This window comes from Crocodylus porosus, unplaced genomic scaffold, assembly GCF_001723895.1.
Source record: "Crocodylus porosus isolate Cpor-Errol unplaced genomic scaffold, CroPor_comp1, whole genome shotgun sequence".
In the NCBI taxonomy this organism is placed as follows: domain Eukaryota; kingdom Metazoa; phylum Chordata; order Crocodylia; family Crocodylidae; genus Crocodylus; species Crocodylus porosus.
In genome coordinates, this window is record NW_017728886.1 from 46,049,993 (window position 1) to 46,067,834 (window position 17,842).

At 41.8% G+C, this 17,842-nt stretch overlaps 1 protein-coding gene across 2 annotated transcripts in view; it reads left to right on the forward strand.

The window, feature by feature from the left end:
* The window catches only part of UMAD1 (UBAP1-MVB12-associated (UMA) domain containing 1), a 140,227-nt gene that overhangs the window by 6,337 nt on the left and 116,048 nt on the right, over nt 1-17,842 (forward strand). For both annotated transcript variants that reach the window (XM_019533771.1, XM_019533776.1), the window contains one exon: nt 9,887-10,016. In XM_019533771.1, coding sequence (XP_019389316.1) covers nt 9,935-10,016 — 82 coding nt within the window. In that variant the 5' untranslated portion in view covers nt 9,887-9,934. Of the gene's footprint in view, nt 1-9,886; nt 10,017-17,842 lie in introns of those variants that run through there.

A 17,842-nucleotide genomic window follows, 5' to 3' on the forward strand; every position in this document is an offset into this window, starting at 1 on the left:
TCTGAAGTTAAAACACCACACAAACTGGGCGGTCTTAGATTTCACCTATTGAAAATGTACTCTACTTGTTGTTGGATAATGCTATACATCAGTGAAAAGCTAGGTTTGATTCTGCAAACACTTAGGTGCAATATTTTATGTTTAAGCATGTAAATAATCTACTTGAATTCATTTGGGCTACTTATGTAGTGTCTTGGTGGCTTTAGTATATTAACGTTTAAAGAGAAGTAGGCAATTATCACTACTTCACAGTCAGGGCGGCTAGGATCTGGAACCAACTTCCAAGGGAAGTGGTGCTGGCTCCTACCCTGGGGGTCTTTAACAGGAGGCTAGATAGACAGACACCTTGCCGGGGTCGGTTGACCCCAGCCATCCTTTCCTGCCCATGGCGGGGCGTTGGACTTGATGAGCTGCTCAGGTCCCTTTCAACCCTACCAACTATGAATTAGGACTCACAGTAGAGATGATATCTTTTATTAGACCAACAAGATGTTTGCCAAAAAAGTCTTTAGTTGCAAGCTTTCAGGCACAAACACCCTTCATCAGGCATTGGAGAAAAGATTGTAAAAGTTCTCCTGGGTAGAAATGAAAGTTTGTATTTCATAAGATTTCACAGAGGAGTCAATAGATGGAAAACTCCTTTGGGCAGTCAGTTTGTAGCTGATGTGGAGCCTCTCGCCTCCTGTGAGGATCTGTGATGATGCAAATTACCTTGAAACGAAGGCAGGAACAGGATCTCAGGTTTCAGGTCGTCACAGTTGCTTCCTGCTTGGGAAAATATGAAGATTTCATTTAAAAAATCAGCTAACATTCAATACCTTCCATGTGTCAGGTATCCAGGAATATGTTTTTCGAGAGAGAGAGAGAGATTTGAGAGGTTTTCTTCTTCCCTGTGTATGGAGCTTTTAAACCAAGTTAGCTTGGAGAGTAAAATGCTGTCACTTCAATTCAGCAAAGCACATCTGAAACTCATTTCAAAATTGTTTTATGTGCTTGTTTTTGTGTTGGTTTTTGTAGTAGGGTCATGTTTGGCTTGAGTTCAATAATTGTGTTTAGTCTAAATAGCAGTCAGTAACAAGCCTGCTGTCTGTGACTTTCTTATTTCTTTACCGTGTGTCATGTTTTCTATCTATGAAAGTAGGTATTGCCTAAGAGCATTTTCGAGTGTATCGGATAAAAAAAATGGTAATCTTATGTGAGACTTCTAAGTGACTTTTACTCTCTCTCACTCTTTCCAACCCTTAGGGTAGATTGCTGGGTAGGTGAAAACTTACTGTAATATCAGTGGAGAGTCCTTCAAGGAATGTTTATGAGACTCTTTTAGGGAATGTTTTTAGTAACATTTTTCTTTTTAAAAAGCTGTGCACACGTTCCACTTTGTACCAAAGTGGTAATGGATCAAGGTACAGTAAGAGTTCTTAGTTTTTAAAAGAAAGCATCTTGAAGGAGAAGTGGACAATTTAAGTTCCCAGAAGCATTAGGGCAGTGAATGTGTGTGGGCAGGTGAGATGATATTTGTTAACTGCCTTTGCCTGAAGTGGAGGGGAATTAGGGTTTTCATGGCTATCATCAATTTGGTATTTTGTAACTTTCAAGTGCTTGACTGCAGCCTAATTGTTTTTAACATCTTTCTGGTATGTAATTTTCTAGTTATCTTTAAAAGGAAGAAAAGGAATAAGAACAAACATTAAGGTGCTCTGGAATAATCCCTTCATGCATCATCATCATCACCAACATCATAATCATCATTGTTAGCAGAGCAGGAAACCTGAACCCTCAGAACAGTAGCAAGACTTCTACCACTTGAGCTACAGAAATGACAACATTAATTGTAATTCCTTGGGGGCAGGAAAGAAATTAGCTGCTGGCCTCCACATTGGCCGTTGTGTAGGGGTTCCTGGTGTGTAATATAGGAGGTAAAAATAACTTTCTATTTTGTTGATATTCATGGAAATGAAAATGTTAATATTTTTCTAATGTGATTTTTTTTTTTCTTTATCCTACTTCTCTTCATAGAATATACAAGGCAGAGAAATAAAACAAGATCCAGGAGAATAGTGTTCTTGATTTAGACCTGTTAGATCAATAGATCTGGTTACTTTCTCATGCAAACTAATATAACTCTTCTTGACACTAAAAGAATTACTTCCATCTTGCATCAGTTAAAATGAGCGCAGAATCTGGCCAATACCACTGAAATATCCCTGAAATTAATTATTTATGTATTGACATATGCCTTCGACTCCTAAGATTTTTTTTACCATATACTATTCATAGTACTCCACACAGCTAAAGGCTACATTTTTATGTATTTTTTTTCTTATCTGATTTATAGTGGCCTTTGGCAATTCTATAACATACAAATAGCCTGTTACATGATGCTGTGGTGAATAATCAGCATTTAATGGTCAATAAATCATTGAGACCAAAACACTTTCTATTATTACTAAAAATATGACAGGAGTCATAAAATAATTAAACTAGGCTTTCCTTCAAACACTTAAGTGGCAGTGGGCTCCCAGCGCATTTTTATTCTCTTGGCCTTCATACTTCCTTTTGAAAAGAATGACTCCAACCTAACTTAATCTAAAGCAGTGGATTATACTCCACTTGTATGCATACCCAGTAAGCTTCCTGTTCCAATTTGTTGCTTCTTGCTTACACTGTACAAACTCTGCTTATCTGCATGTCTGTTAAGTACATGAACAATTTAAGTGCTCCCCGCTGCTCCCTCCACTTTTTTCAGCCCTGCTCTCTGCTTTTGTAACAGTGTGCTCTGGTTAATTGCATACTAAACCTAACTCTGCCTCATAGTTTCATAGTGCTTAGGGTCGGAACGGACCTAAACTGATCACCAGGTCTGACACCCTGCCCCAGGCAGGAACAAGTGCCAGGATCATAACACGCCAGCCAAATATCTGTTCAGCCTCCTCTTGAAGACCCCCAAGGTAGAACAGAGCACCACCTCTCTTGGGAGGCCATTGCAGAGCCTGGCAGCCCTAACTGTAAAGTAATCTGTCCTGATGTCCAGCCTGAACCTTCTCTCTCAACAATTTGTGGCCGTTATTCCTCGTAATACCTGGTGGTGTCCGGAGGAACAGAGCCTCCCACAACTCCTGCTGGTCCCCCCAGTGAGTTTGTAAACGACCACCAGATCCCCTCTCAGCCTTCACTTGTGGCGACTGAATAGATTCAGGCCCTTTAGCCTCTCTTCATAGGGCCTAACCTGCTGCCCGTTGACCATGCAAGTGGTCCTTCTCTGGACCCTCTCAGTGCTAGCCACATCCCTTTTAAAGTGCTGCACTCAGAACTGGACACAGTACTCCAGCTGTGGCCTGACCAACTCCATACAGATGGGAAGAATCACTGCCCTGGACCTGCTTGTAATGCATCTGTAGCTGCACAACAAGGTACGGTTAGCCTTACTGACTGCTTCCTCACATTGGTGGCTCATGTTCATCCTGGAGTCAGCAATGACTCCAAGATCCCTTTCTGCCACTGTGTTGACAAGAAGGGTGTTTCCCAGCTTATAGGTGTGTTGCTGCCTCCTTGCCCCACAACTTGCTGTCATCAGCAAATTTGGACAGCGTGCTTTCCACACCCACATCCAGATAGCTGATAAAGGAGTTGAACAGTACAGGCCCCAGGACCAAGCCCTGGGGGACTCCACTGCTCACATCCTTCCAGGTTGAAAACAACCTGTCCACCACCACTCTCTGGGTGCAACCATCTAGCCAATTTGCCACCCACCTGACTATGTAGGCATCAATGTCGAAGTCACGTGTATTTTTAGGAGAACGTTGTGGGATGCAGTATCACAGGCCGCCTTAAAGTCCAGGAAGACAACATCCACTTTTACGCCCTCGTCCAAGGACTTTGTGATCTGATCATGAAAGGAAGCCAAGTTAAACAGGCAGGATCTGCCCTCTGTGAACCCATGTTGGTTGCCACTGTGCACTACCTCCCCTGCTGGGCTCTTGCAGATGTGCTCCTTGATAATTTTTTCAAAGGTCGCCCAAGGACTGGCCTATAATTGCCAGGGTCCTCCTTTCTCTCCTTGTAACTGGGGACAACTTTGACCCTTTTCCAATCCTCTGGTACCTGGCCAGAGCCCCACGAGCACTCATACAGCTGTGTCAGGGGCCCCGCTATGACCCCCACCAAGTCCCTCAGCACCCTCAGGTGAAGAGCATCTGGACCTACTGATTCATCCAGCCCCTCCAAAAGTTCCCTAACTAGGTCATCCCTGACCCTTGGGCATAGTGGTTTCTCCCCTGGGTCTATCTGTAATTGTAGGGGGGGAAATGTCACAGTCCCTGTTTAGGAATATGGAGGCAAAGAATTCAATAAAGAGGCCAGCTTTTTTGTTTGCTGCAATCACTAGATTGCCAAGCCTCTCCTGTAGAGGCCCCACGTTACCCAGTGCCTTCTTTTTACTCCCTATGCATTTGAAAAAGGACTTTTTGTTATCCCTAATCCTGGTCACTAGTCCTAGCTCCATCTCTGCCTTGACCTTCCTAACAGCCTCCCTGCAATCATGAACAATGGAGGTGTAATCCTCTTTGGTGACAGCCCCTTGCTTCCACTGTTTGTACACCTCCTTTTTTTTCCCCTCAGGCATTCCTGTATGCCATTGCTAAGCCATGGGGTTTTTTTAGCACTCCTGTCCCCCTTGGTGCACATTGGAACTGACTCCTTTTGAGCTCAGAGGATCATCTCCTTGAGGAACAACCACCCATCTTGGACTCCCATGTCACTGAAGCTCTGAGACTCCAATGCCCTCTTACTAATCTTAGTTCATTGAAGTCGGCCCTCCTGAAGTCGAGGACTTTTGCCTTACTGTTTGCTTTCACCTCCCTGCGCTGGATACTAAATTCCAGCAGACAATGATAACTGTCACCCAGGTGGTCGAGTACCTGCAGACCCCTCACCAGGTCATTGCCTGTGGCAAGGATGAAGTCCAGCAAGGCATTTCCCTTGGTGGGACTATGCACCTCCTGGGTTAGGTGGAGGGCCTGTATCCTGGCTAGGAACCTACGTGAGCAGTCAGACCTGGCTGACTGCTCCTCCCAGCAGATGTCTGGGTAGTTTAGGTCACCCATGACAACCACTTCCCTTGACTTTACAGCCTCCATGAGCCAACCTGAGAATTCCTGGTCCAGCTGGTCCCCCCTGGTGAGGCAGTCTGTAGTAGAAGTCCACTATCAAGCCCCTTTCCCCACAACCCCCTTGCATTGTTACCCCAGAGTGCCTCAGGTTTCCTTCCTTTAACCCCATCCTGATCATTGAGAATGTGTATTGCTCTTTGACATAGAGTAGAGAAAAAAAAGGTGTGTATGTAGCACTCTATCTCACTTGCATAGCCTGTAGCCGTCGATGTCTACTGCCCAGTCGTGGGTAGAATCCCACCAGGTCTCTGTGAGCCCCACTAGGTCTGGATTTTTGCTACCTGGCAGGAGGGTGAGTTCCTCCTGCTTATTCCCCATGCTTTGAGCATTTGTGTAGAGGCATTTGAGGCCTTCTGTAGGTGCATGTGCCGCCCGCTTGTTCCTAAGCCTGCCCTGGCCCCTGTCACTTACCTGGGTACTACCTGCACCTATTTATTTATAACTGTACTCCATTCACTGAACACAAAAAATAACAAATCTGATTACATACGCATCAGCCCTATTGTTTCTCTACAAGTTTGTGTACATACAGTCAAGCCATTACCTTTCTCTAAAAGTGCAAAATTTCAAGAAGTTATATGAATAGAGGATAGCAAATAACAAGAATGCACTTTTTGTAGAAAACAGTGATGAAATTGATGCATCCTGACCAGAGATTTAAATCATGGTTTATTCTTTGATTTCCAAAAATTTGGCAACTGAAGAAAGTTTGATTTTAATTTTTTTTTATTCAAATTTGGTTTTCATGTTTACAATAAATAGCTTTTTTTTCAACTTAGGACACTCTAATACAGATTCTGCATTTCTTTAGATTTAAATTTTACATATTTTGCTTTACTAAAAATATACGTACCTGTGCTAGTATCTAATGCTTTCAGATTCCATCACACTGAAGTACTAGTATAAGTTCCTAGATAATCACTTCAACCATCCCAGAAATGAAGGCACCTCCTGGGTGAAACAATGTGGTAGCTTTTCAGGAGTGCACATTAATGTTATGTAGCAATACAGGGAAGAAACTGGTGAATGCTCTACTTTCCACTCAATACAGTTGATCAGGTAGAAAGCGAAAAACCAGGTAGTGAAAATATTCTCAGCAAACTCACAAATAACCTGACTGTGTCCATGCAAGCTTTGGGGTCCTCACTTTCTCTTCTTTATACTTTCTTTAATAATTATGTATAGGGACTTACTGAATTCAAGGCGGCAGTGGCAGCTGCAGCTACTGCTGCCCTGCCCCGATTTTGTGTATAGAACTTGGGACCCAGGCAACTATTTTGTGGGTGGAGCATGACAGCCCTGCCTTCCCCCCAGGTGCCTCTGATTGGACAAGGAGCCCTGGTGGCTTCACTCCTCACCACTGATTGGCTGGAAGGGCTGCCTGTTATATGGCCCCACACCACCTCTGATTGATGGCATGGGGCGGGGCTACATAGCAAGCAGCTCCTGCAGCCAATTGGTGGTGGGGTGGCAGCTATCTTGCTGGCAGTCCTTTGAGCAGGCAGTCCCCTCCCCTCTTCCATGATCTGATGGACTGCCAGCTCCTAGGGAGCCCACATTTTATTTTCTGTAAGTTTGGGGGTGTTAGAATTGCACAGCTGCAATCTTGTCCTTGATAAGAGAAGCCGCTGCCCGAGACTATCTCTCTCCTCCTCACACTTTCACATGCTGATTACAGAAACCAGTTCAAACTGGAATTTAACTGCATAGCCTAAAGGAGTGAACTCCTGTAGTACTGAGCATGCTTAATTAGCTGTTACATATTTACCTCTCTGCCCCCCCCCACTCAAATAACTAATTATACTATACATGCAATGTATGTAATGGTGTAATTACATGTATGTTCATATAATGTGGGAGTAAGTTGCAAGAACTTCTGTATCTGTGCACGTGTTAAGGAGATTTGAGAAGCATAAAAGCCGCTTGCAAACGCAGTCAGTCGTCGGGAGCTGATTTGAGCACGTCTCCGCTCTGACCTTGCTTGCAAGCAAATAAACCCTTAAGTGCCAACTGATGTCTGTGTGTCTGTGATCTCTGCGTGCCTCCAGGGAACAAACCACAGTTTGTGCAAGGGGGGGGTGGTTTCCCCTGTGGATTTTGTTGGCATTGCCAACTGTTGTGGTTAAAGCTGGATTTCACAAAATTGCAATGTTGCTAGGTCCCTAATTATGTATGTGGCTATCAGTGGAGATGTTTAAGTTGCTTATGAACAGTTAGAATACATTTCTTGCCTTAAAGTTAAAAAAAAAAAAAAAGGTATCAAAGCAGGTGTTTAGTTGACTATTAAAAGTAATGTTGTGTGTTCTTACAGCTATACTGAAAGTGGTGATTCACAGCTGTGGGCACTTTAATTTTGTAAAGCTGGCCATTTCTCACTTTCTAGTGCATGGTGCTCTGGTACTGAGAGTGCACTAAATTTGTTGCTTATTCTGTGTGGTGGGCGAATAAAAACTTTTACTGGGATCCCACTTGTTAGCAGGAAGAAATTTACATTTTTATTGGATTCTTGCCTCTCGATGTAAGAAATTTGCATATCACTTGATTTCCAAATTTGTGCCATAAGTGCATCTGCTTATCTGTCATGCAGATAGTATTTGAATTGATGTTATATATCTATATACATATGTATTTTTATTAGGTGGTACTTGGTGAAAATGAAATGAAGTCATCAAACCAAGGAAACTAAATTGCATCAACACTTCTTTTCACAGTAGATGGGAGAGAACATTTTAAAACCCAAACATTTCATAGTTTCATAGTTGGTAGGGTTGGAAGAGACCTGAGCAGATGATCATCAAGTCCGACCCCCTGCTATGACTGGGGTCAAACGAGCCCAGCAAGGTTTTCATCCAGCTTCCTCTTAAAGATCCCCAGGGTAGGAGCCAGCACCACTTCGCTTGGAAGTTGGTTCCAGACCCTAGTCACCCTGACCGTGAAGTAGCACCTCCTGATGTCTAATCTGAATTTACCCTCTACCACCTTGTGACCGTTATTTCTAGTCATTCCTGGTACTGCTCAGGGGAACAGGGACTCCCCCAGGGCCTGCTGGTCCCCTCTGACTAGTTTGTAAATGGCCACTAGATCCTCCCTCAGCCTTCTCTTGTGGAGGCTGAACAGGTTCAGGTCCCGTAGCCTCTCCTCGTAGGGCCTGCCCTGCTGCCCCCGATCATGCGAGTGGCCCTCCTCTGGACCCTCTCCATGTTGTCCACATCCCTCCTGAAGTGCGGCACCCAGAACTGGACGCAGTACTCCAGCTGCGGCCTGACCAGTGCTGCATAGAGGGGGAGGATCACCTCCTTGGACCTGCTTGAGATGCATCTGTGGATGCATGACAAGGTATGGTTGGCCTTCCTGACCTTGTCCCCACACTGTCAGCCCATGTTCATTTTGGCCACAATGATGACTCCAAGATCGTTTTCTGCTTCTGTCCTGATGAGAAGGGAGTTCCCCAGCCTGTAGGTATGGTGCTGGTTCTTCCTCCCCAGGTGCAGCACCTTGCACTTGTCATTTACGTAGCAGAAAGGCTCATTTTTTCTGTAAACCAAAATAAGCCAAGCTGTTGCTCAGAATTAGTTAAATTGGGAAGATAAATAGGGTGATCTTGTGAACTTGTTCAACTGAAATGTGCATTATTCTTGGTTTTCTTTTAAAACGTTGAAAAGTGAGATTTGTTTTTACACAGGAACCTTTAGCTCTGTGCATTATATATTAAATGTTTTTTTGATTTTTTTGTAGCATATTAAATCTCCATGTCTTACATTAGAATGAACTGTTATAATGAATAAAGTTTTGATAAAAACCTGGCTATCATTCCATTTTTATAAGACCTAACTGCTCTTAAGCCTTCAGAATTGCTCAGATGCTGACTCCACATGTTAACAATCTTGAATGGTTACTTGAACATCATGCAACTGGTAATCTGAACTTCCTTTTAAAATATAAAATATTTTATATACGTTAAATATATATACTTCATTTTTACTTGATTTGTCATAAGAGTCTTATAATAAGTTAACAACTACGCAAAATCTATTTGGTCATTATCATTGTAAAATATTCTGTGATTTAACTGAGAATCATTGGTCAGCTGCTGTTAAACCACAACTAAACATATTACTATGTGAGTTACTTGTTTAATTTTTGGAAAGTAATACATCAAGATATTTGTGCTAATCTCTAGGAATTCAGATTGAAAACCAAATTATGCAAGATCCAAAAGTTTTTGGAATTTGTAGTTCGGGAGTCTAGATGTACAAATGCATGCATGTGAGTTACTGAGTTCTGTTGGACTAATTGGGGCAAGTCACTTTTGTTTACTTGGTCATTGGTTAACTTGCAGCTGAGTCTTTCCAACTGGGGGACAGGTGTATCTACTGAGGACTGACTACCTCCTGTACTTTGAGTTTAACTAGTGTTAACTATAGTGAGAATGCGTGTAACAATATGATAATGCATGTCAAAAACAGTTGATTGGATTTTACTTCAGACTTCCAGAGAAAAGTCAACGCTAAGCACTATATTTTTCAGTCCAGATGGACAGTTTTTCTATAGCTTATGAATGACTAAAGATAAATAGTTGTTTTTATATTCTTCTCTGTGGCTTTAACTGCTGTGTGAATTATCTAACAAAATTTGTGGGTTTAATATGGCAAAAACTTCAGATCTAACGATATACTTGCAGAGTTGATAACTTACCAAAATGTTTTTCTTCTTTGCAGTTACCCGTGGAGTTTTCCTTTTAGATAAAGGCCTACAGAAAAGAGGATATGTTGAGCTTTTTCAGAAAAAACCAGGACACCAAAAAGGTTTCTGTACCAGAAAGAGAAGTAGATGGATTTGTTTTTGTGGGTAAGTAATTGTAATGTAATATTGCTTTATAAGATATTTAACTTTAACATGTCACTTAATTTTTAGAAAAAAATGTGTAAAACTGAATAAGAAACTAGAAACTGGCTCTTGATGGATAAGGAAAAAATGTTAAAAAATGTAGTGAAAATGTGCATGCATTTTCTAGATTTTTAAGTAGGACAATACAAACTGATTTCATTCATTGCGAGTGAGAGAAGCATGGATGTTTAAAGACCAAGTAAGTTAAAAAGTAAGGCTCTTGTCTTGAGTAGACGGGGGAAATTAAATTTGTGGTGTTCAGAAATGGAACTATTATTTTCTTCCCACAACAAAGGTGAAAATAAGTTTCTTACAAGTTTGCCCATTTTTACTAAGATTTGCTAAACGTTGTTTTTAGTGGGAAAGTATTTAGTATTTTTTCACAGTTTTATAAGTGGATTGTATGTGAAAAAGTAAAGATGTTATTTTTATGGTTCAACTAATTCCTCTTATTTATGGCAATTATCATCTCTCGTAAGTATCTTTATGCTTCCATTGTCTTGATTTGTTGATTTATTTGTCAGGGATCTTTTATTATGCTGTAAATAAATCTGATTTCCCCCCTTCTGTCCTCCCTCCACAATACTGAGTCTCACTATTTCAGTTACAGTGGAAGCATTTAAGAAGCTTCTTTCATTTTTTGTGGGTTCTACCAATTTTGAGAAATGTTTCCGTATGTGTAATGGGCCTTACCACTGGAACTTTAAACAACACTTGTAGCACAAGAAAACATTTAAATGAATTCACTGTAGCCACAGCTTCATAAACAACTGTTTGTCCTCCTTTCCAATAGATGTCCCAAATACTTGCCAGTTATTTTAACGCATCTTGTTTCAAATATCAAGTATTACAAAAGTGAAACTCAGTTTAACAGTTACCTTCTTACTGAGCTTACTTCCTCTGTGTTTGGTTTGTGTGTTAGTTTTGAGGGCTGAAATCCGTTCATATTGACACTTATTTTCATCTCATCAAAAGCTTTTGAGGACTACTTAGAAATATTATCTATACAGTGAGATCGCTCTCAGTGTAATGACTGAAATATTCTCCAAAATACCCTAACATGACACACAAATCTTGGTAGTTGTAATTTAGAATTGAGTCTCATGCCTTTTTTGAGGTGCCTTCAGTAGACTGCTGCTGTTTTGGCCCTTTGTATTAAGCTAGTTTCTTGAATAGTTTTCCAGAACTATTGGGTGTATTTCACCTCTTCCCTAAAGATCACTATTTTCAACCTCTTTCACACTTCAATACAGTAGGTAGCTTAAATGTCAGAAAATACTTCTTTGCACAAGATACTTAAAACTAATGCAAGATCCATGGTTGGTCTTTTCTAGCCTCAGAGCTATTGGCAGTTCTTGCATCTAGCCATAGCTAGATTTATATTTCCAGTAGGTGCCCGACTCTTTCAGTTTGAAAGCAAAAAAACCCGTTGATCATATGAATACGGTGTAGGTTGTAGCTATGTTGGTCTAAGGACGTAGGTAGACAAGGTTCTTTGGGTAAATCCAATATCTTTTATTAGACCAATTCATAATTAGAAAAAATCTTCTTTGCAAGCTTTCAGGTACAATTACCCTTCATCATGCAGAGGAAACACCTGTGGATGGTCTGCGTTCTTCTTGGATGAAGTAGTAAAGCAGCCAGAGCAGATGCTTTACTGTTTCATCCAGAAAGAGCACAGACCATCTGCAGATACTTCCTCTGCCTGATGAAGGGTAATTGTATCTGAAAGCTTGTAAAGAAGAATTTTTCCAACTATTTGAGTTGATCTAATAAAAGATGCTGGATTTTCCCAGAGAACCTTGTCTGCCTTGATCATATGAAGACATTTGACAGTGGAGAATCTTATGGACCTGTGCAAAAAATTCAAGAAGAGTTCTTATTCCCTGTCTCAGCAATCCCTTGGAAAGGCCATGAAAGAAGTTATGCATCTCAAGATAAGAGCATTGTAATCTGCCCTTTGTCCTGTTTCTAGCCTGAAAGAATTGAGGTCAAGGCATTTCTACCATCTCCCCTCAGACTCAGAGATTTCACAAGTGTGACTACAGAGGACTTCATCTACTGTTCCCAGACACAAATGTTGATTGCCAGGTACTGTGTCTAAGTGCTAGACAAAGGTGTCAGTAGCCAAGGTCCAGTGCAGCAGTCACCACTATAAGCTGCCAATTTTGTTGGTGTTGGGCAGCTTGTATATGTTGCAACAGGCTAGACAAGCTTTCTCTGACGGCTGCTGCTAGGTGCTGCCTCCAGGTCATATTGGGGCATGTGGTGATGATACTGGCATGAAAGGCTCTGAATACAGGCGTCCATTAGGAATTTGTGTGTTTCAAGTCAAGAACTTGGAGCAGAGTCTTGAAGTTTTAAAGTTTTAAGCTTGAAGCTTTAATTTTTTTCTAGCTGAGGAGGTTGTCAGGTTTGATATCCTTTGTTGGATCTTTGGTGTGCATAGACAGAAAAAGGTTTATCTTCAGTGTTTACTTGATTTGTGGGTGTCCATATTATAAGGATGATCCTTCTTTTCATCCTGGAGTTGGATGACTATGTGAGAATCCCATTGTAACAGAGCTGTGGATCACAGCATGAAGTACAGGAAACTTTATCTGTGCTTGCCTGAAAAAAATCTTTCTTTGACTAATAAGGTCCATTAATCTGGCTAAACCTAGAGATAAAAGGGATCACGCGAGAGCAGAGATGAAAACTGACATCAAGGACTTTAAATTTCTCCAAAGGATAACACCTACAGTAGTCTGCCATGGGAGAACATATTTTCTTCTTAGAGTATATTTAACACAAACTCTAATTAGGAAGTATATTTGAATTATCTTGGCTGCGAAAGTTATTTCAGTTGGTAGAGACTTGGGTGGTAGGCTTACTGACAGGTCTGGTTCTACCCTCTAGCTGTACTAAGACTGAATTATTTATTGTAATGTATGGGGATATTTTTACCAACCCCTCACCCCAAACAAAACAAAACAAAGTGTATTTTAATGTGAAGTCATAGAGAAGTACAGTGCTGTCTCGTACTGTAATCTTTAGGTTGCAACCCAGTGACCTTATCTTACGTGCCTACATTGGTTGCTCTTGCCTCTTTGAAACTTTGGTCTCTATTCCATGTAACAATGGCATTTTTCTTCTTGCCTATTACCTTTTTTTTGTCTAAAAAGTAAATAACTGACTGATAATCTGCTAATCCCAATGTATCGTTGTCTGAGAATTTCTAAAAATAACCACATAAATGTAATTCTCCATATACTGATTTCTCCAGCTAAGAGATTTATGTTCCTGTTTGAGGTTTTATGATGGTACCTTAGTGATATAAATGTATTTTCTGGTTTTTGGTTTCACATGTTGAATTGCTATATCTTCTGCAATTGGCCATTCTGTATGAAGGCTGTTTGTGGGGAAAAAATCTCTAGGGGATAGAGAGTAAGTGTTGGATCCTTAATCTTCACCTTTTTGCTTCTGAGAATCTTAACAGTTTTTTCTTACTACCTCCTTTCCCAGGACTCTTATAGAAAAGATTTGATTTGGTGGCATAGGGAGCTGAGGCTGATGTCATCTACCTGGATTTTAAGAAGGCCTTTGACAGTTTCACATCCTATTCTCATAGTGAAGCTAGCAGGCTGTGGAGTGGATGCTTACACAGTCAGGTGTGCACACAGTTGGGTGGCCAGCTAGCTTGGAGACTGTATGCAGAGAGTGGTGGTGAATGGGTCGTTCTTGGACTGGGCAGTGACGTCCCGCAGGGTTCCGCAGGGCTCGGTCCTCGGGCCCGCACTGTTCAACATCCTCATCAGCGATTTGGATGAGGGTGTGGAGAGCACCCTCTCCAAGTTTGCAGATGATACCAAGTTATGGGGCAGAGTTAACACACCGGAGGGCAGGGAACAGATGTAAGCCGATCTGGACAGGTTGGATCAGTTGGCAGAACGAAATAGGATGCAATTCAACAAAGATAAATGCAAGGTACTCCACCTAAGGAGGAGGAATCCCCAGCACACCTATAGGTTGGGGGATGACCTCAGCAGCTCAGTGGATGAGAGGGATCTTGAAGTCATAGTTGACTCCAAGATGGACATGAGCCGGCAGTGTAATGGAGCCATCAACAAGGCCAATCGCACCTTGTGCATTAGCAGATGCATGGCCAACAGATCGAGGGAGGTGACGCTCCCCCTCTATGCGGCATTGTTCAGGCTACAGTTGGAGTACTGCGTCCAGTTTTGGGCACCGGACTTCAAGAGGGTCATGGAGAATCTGGAGAGGGTTCAGAGGAGGGCCACTCAGGTGATTAGTGGCCTCCATGAAAGACCCTACGAGTGGAGGTTGAGGGATCTGGATCTCTTCAGCCTTCACAAGAAAAGTCTGAGGGGAGACCTTGTAACCATCTATAAGTTTATCAAGGGAGGACAACAGGGAATTAGAGATGTGCTATTTACCAGAGCACCCCTAGGAGTAACTAGGAATAATGGGTACAAACTAGTGGAGAACAGATTAAGGTTAGATATTAAGAAGAAATTTTTTATAGTAAGGGTAGCCAGAATCTGGAATGGGCTTCCAAGAGATGTGGTACTATTACCTAACTTGGAGGTCTTCAAGAGGAGGCTTGATAGACAACTGGCTGGGGTCATATGACCTCGGTCCTCTTTCCTGCCAGGGGCAGGGGTTCGTACACAATAATCTATTGTGGTCCCTTCCGACTCTAAAATCTATGAATCTGTGAACCTATAAAGATTTACTGTAGAGAAAAATCCCAATATATCACACGATTTCACTAATATTTGCGATTTTAGTACGTGAATTAAAATTTTAACGTAGAAAAATATGCTAAAATGTTTTAAACTGAAACAGGAAAAACAAAACTTTGCATCATCATAATGGAAAAATGATTTCTTTTAATTTGTGGATAAATCATAGTTGAGGTCTGGAAGCCAAGAGAACAGAATTTTAACCATTAGCCCTCAATATTCTCTCTAACCTCATTTTTTAATATTGAAAATCACACTATATTTTTGCTTAACTAGTTTCTTTCATAGACTTCACTCATCTGTCTTGTGCTACAGCAAAAATGACTGTAATAGCTCTAGTTGCAACACAGTTGTAACAAAGAAGGGGGTTTACAGGATATAAAGTATGCTTTCATTTTCTTTTAAAAAAAGAATGAGTATAACGGGGTAGTCTGGCCCTTTAAAGGGGAGCACACAGCTTATTTATGGAAGTGAATTGTGAACAATTAGCTACTCAGGGTGTGCCCCCTGCTGTGGCTAAAAATCCAGGGGGGACAGCAGAGAGAGTTGAGCTAGGGGGAAGGTGTGGTTTGCAGGCAGGAGGTAGACTGGAACCCAGAAAAAACTTCATACCAGGCAGGGTCAGAGCAGGAAAAAAAAGGAAGTCATTTCTGCTGCCTGGAGAAAGGTGTAAGAAGGGGGTATGAGGAATCAGAACTCATGGTACAGGTGATATCTTTTATTAGACCAACTAAACTCTTGCAAAAAAAATGATTTAAGGGGGTATGAGTTTTGGTTGGGTGTTTTGTTTGAGCAAGGGCTGGTGTGCTTTCACACTGGTGTGCTCTTGAGGTCTCTCTCTCTTTGAGAACTGAAGTAGTGGCAGAGTAAAAGAGACACCTAGAAGTAAGGTACATATTTTACCCGTTAACCAAAAGGGGGTTATCCTGTCTTTTGTGGTTCAGGTGGTCAATTTTGGTGATTGATGAAGGGAGTAGACACAGTTTCCATCCCTAGAAGTTTTGAGAGCAAGTTAGACACCAGCTTAATTCAGGTGGCTTAGTCAAGGATGATTGTGCCTTGAGCCAGTGACATAAGCAGAGCTGGTTCCCTGGGAAAACCCCGCAGGGGAAGAGAGAGGCTGTATTCCAAGACCATGGCGAAGCTATGGGGGTCACATGGTTATGGTGAGAGAGGAGGTGAGATGCAGCTATGCCTTAGCGGCTGCACCTCCTACTGCCAGTGCATGCTCTGTCCACCCTAGCTGTTGCTCTTAAAGCAGCAGCACTTGGGAACTGTTTTGAAGCTCCCAGCATGGGTAAGCTTTGGCCCTGCTCTTGTTTCTGGGGTGCAGATTTTGTGGTGGTGGAGGGCTATTTGGGTGCCCCCTCCTAACTTGGCACCTGGGGTAGGTGCCCCTAGTTATACTGTTGTCTTGAGCAGAGAGTTGAACTAGATGACTTCTGGAGGTCCCTTCCAGCCCTACTTTTCTAGGTTTCTCTGTCCAGATAACACCAGTAGTCACAAAGACCTCTGCTTGGCAAAGAGGACTTTTTCAGTAGTTACCTTCTCACAGGTATACTTCCTTTGCAAAAATCCGCTGTAAAGGAGTCAGTGTGAGTGTTGCGGGGGGAGAGGGTTGAATTCAAAGAGCAATTACTTTGTATGTCAGAGAATAGAACTGTTTGCTCACTATTTTTGCGCAAACTATGACACTGGAAACTGAAAAAATGTTATTCACAATGCTGATGTGCAAGGTTCCTAATGCCTTATTGCACTTGGCTGCCTGTTTTCCTTCTTCTTTTCTCCTAACAGCTGTAAAGGGGAAGGGATGCTTGAGTTGACCATCTTCCTGAAGACAGCAGTTCATTTTTCCTTTCTGAAAGGTCTCTTCGGCTGCTGCTGTTGCTACCCACATTCCACTCTAGCCGGCATCGTGGATTAAGGCAGTGGGGGTTTTTTCCACAGGTGTGTGTGTTACTGAGTGAACTGAATGGGCAGCCCTTATTTTGGAAGTAGTTCAACTGTTGTAAGAAATAAAGAATTTCTTACAAAATGTGAAAAATAGTACTCAGAAAAGAGGTGGGTGATTCCAGAGAGGAATGAGTGCCAACATGGCATTAGCTGTGACCATGGTGAGTGAGGTCAGGGAGAAACTTAAAATCCTGAAACAAAATAGCACTACGGTCTTCCTTCCCATGCCTGCACTGGGCTTTCCTATGCTGAAGAATAAAAAAAGCTGGAAAATAAAGTGAGTGCATGCAAACAAATTTATACCACTAAATTTCCCATTGGGGAAAACTGGAGTGTTTCCATTTCTGTTTTGCATATTACAGTATTTCTCTAGAGGTATGTACCTTCTGTCTGTAGTCATGGCTGTGAAATTTGTCAGCTAGCAAGATAAAGAAGTTTCAGACTTCTTCCCATGAGGCCCCTTGGTGTACGCATGTTGCTTCAAAGCAGCAAACCAGTTGTTGTTTGTGAGGGGTTTTTTCCTTGTTGAGAAAAACAGAGTGGAACCTATTCCAATGTGCATCTGTGGGAATTAAAATCTATTATATTTTTCTGGCTAATTATGTGCCAATAGCACCGCCTCTCCAAACACACACACTTGTATTTTGCTTACTAATGCTAATATGCATTCACAGAAAAGAGAAAATATTATTGTGTAGCATTCCTACAGTGAGATGCAGTATAATGCAGATAGTTCTTATCTCTGCCGCACAGCGCAAGAGTAAGGAATATTCAGTGAAACTTGAGAGATTGCAAATTTGAAACTAATAAAAATATTGTACTTTTTTTTTTTTAATCCTGTGCATACTAAACTGAAACTCATGGGTGCAGCAGCGTCTTCTTAGGGTCTTGAATTTAGCAAGATGCAAGGAAAAGCTTGGGATATTGTTTATTATCCAAATATGTGTCCAGCCATTAAAGTTTGCAGATTTTGGAAGAGAAAAACTGTATTGCTACGAGATTTCATAGATTTCATAGACATTAGGGCTGGAAGGGACCTCGGGAGATCGAGTCCAGCCCCCTGCCCAAAGGGCAGGAAGTCAGCTGGGG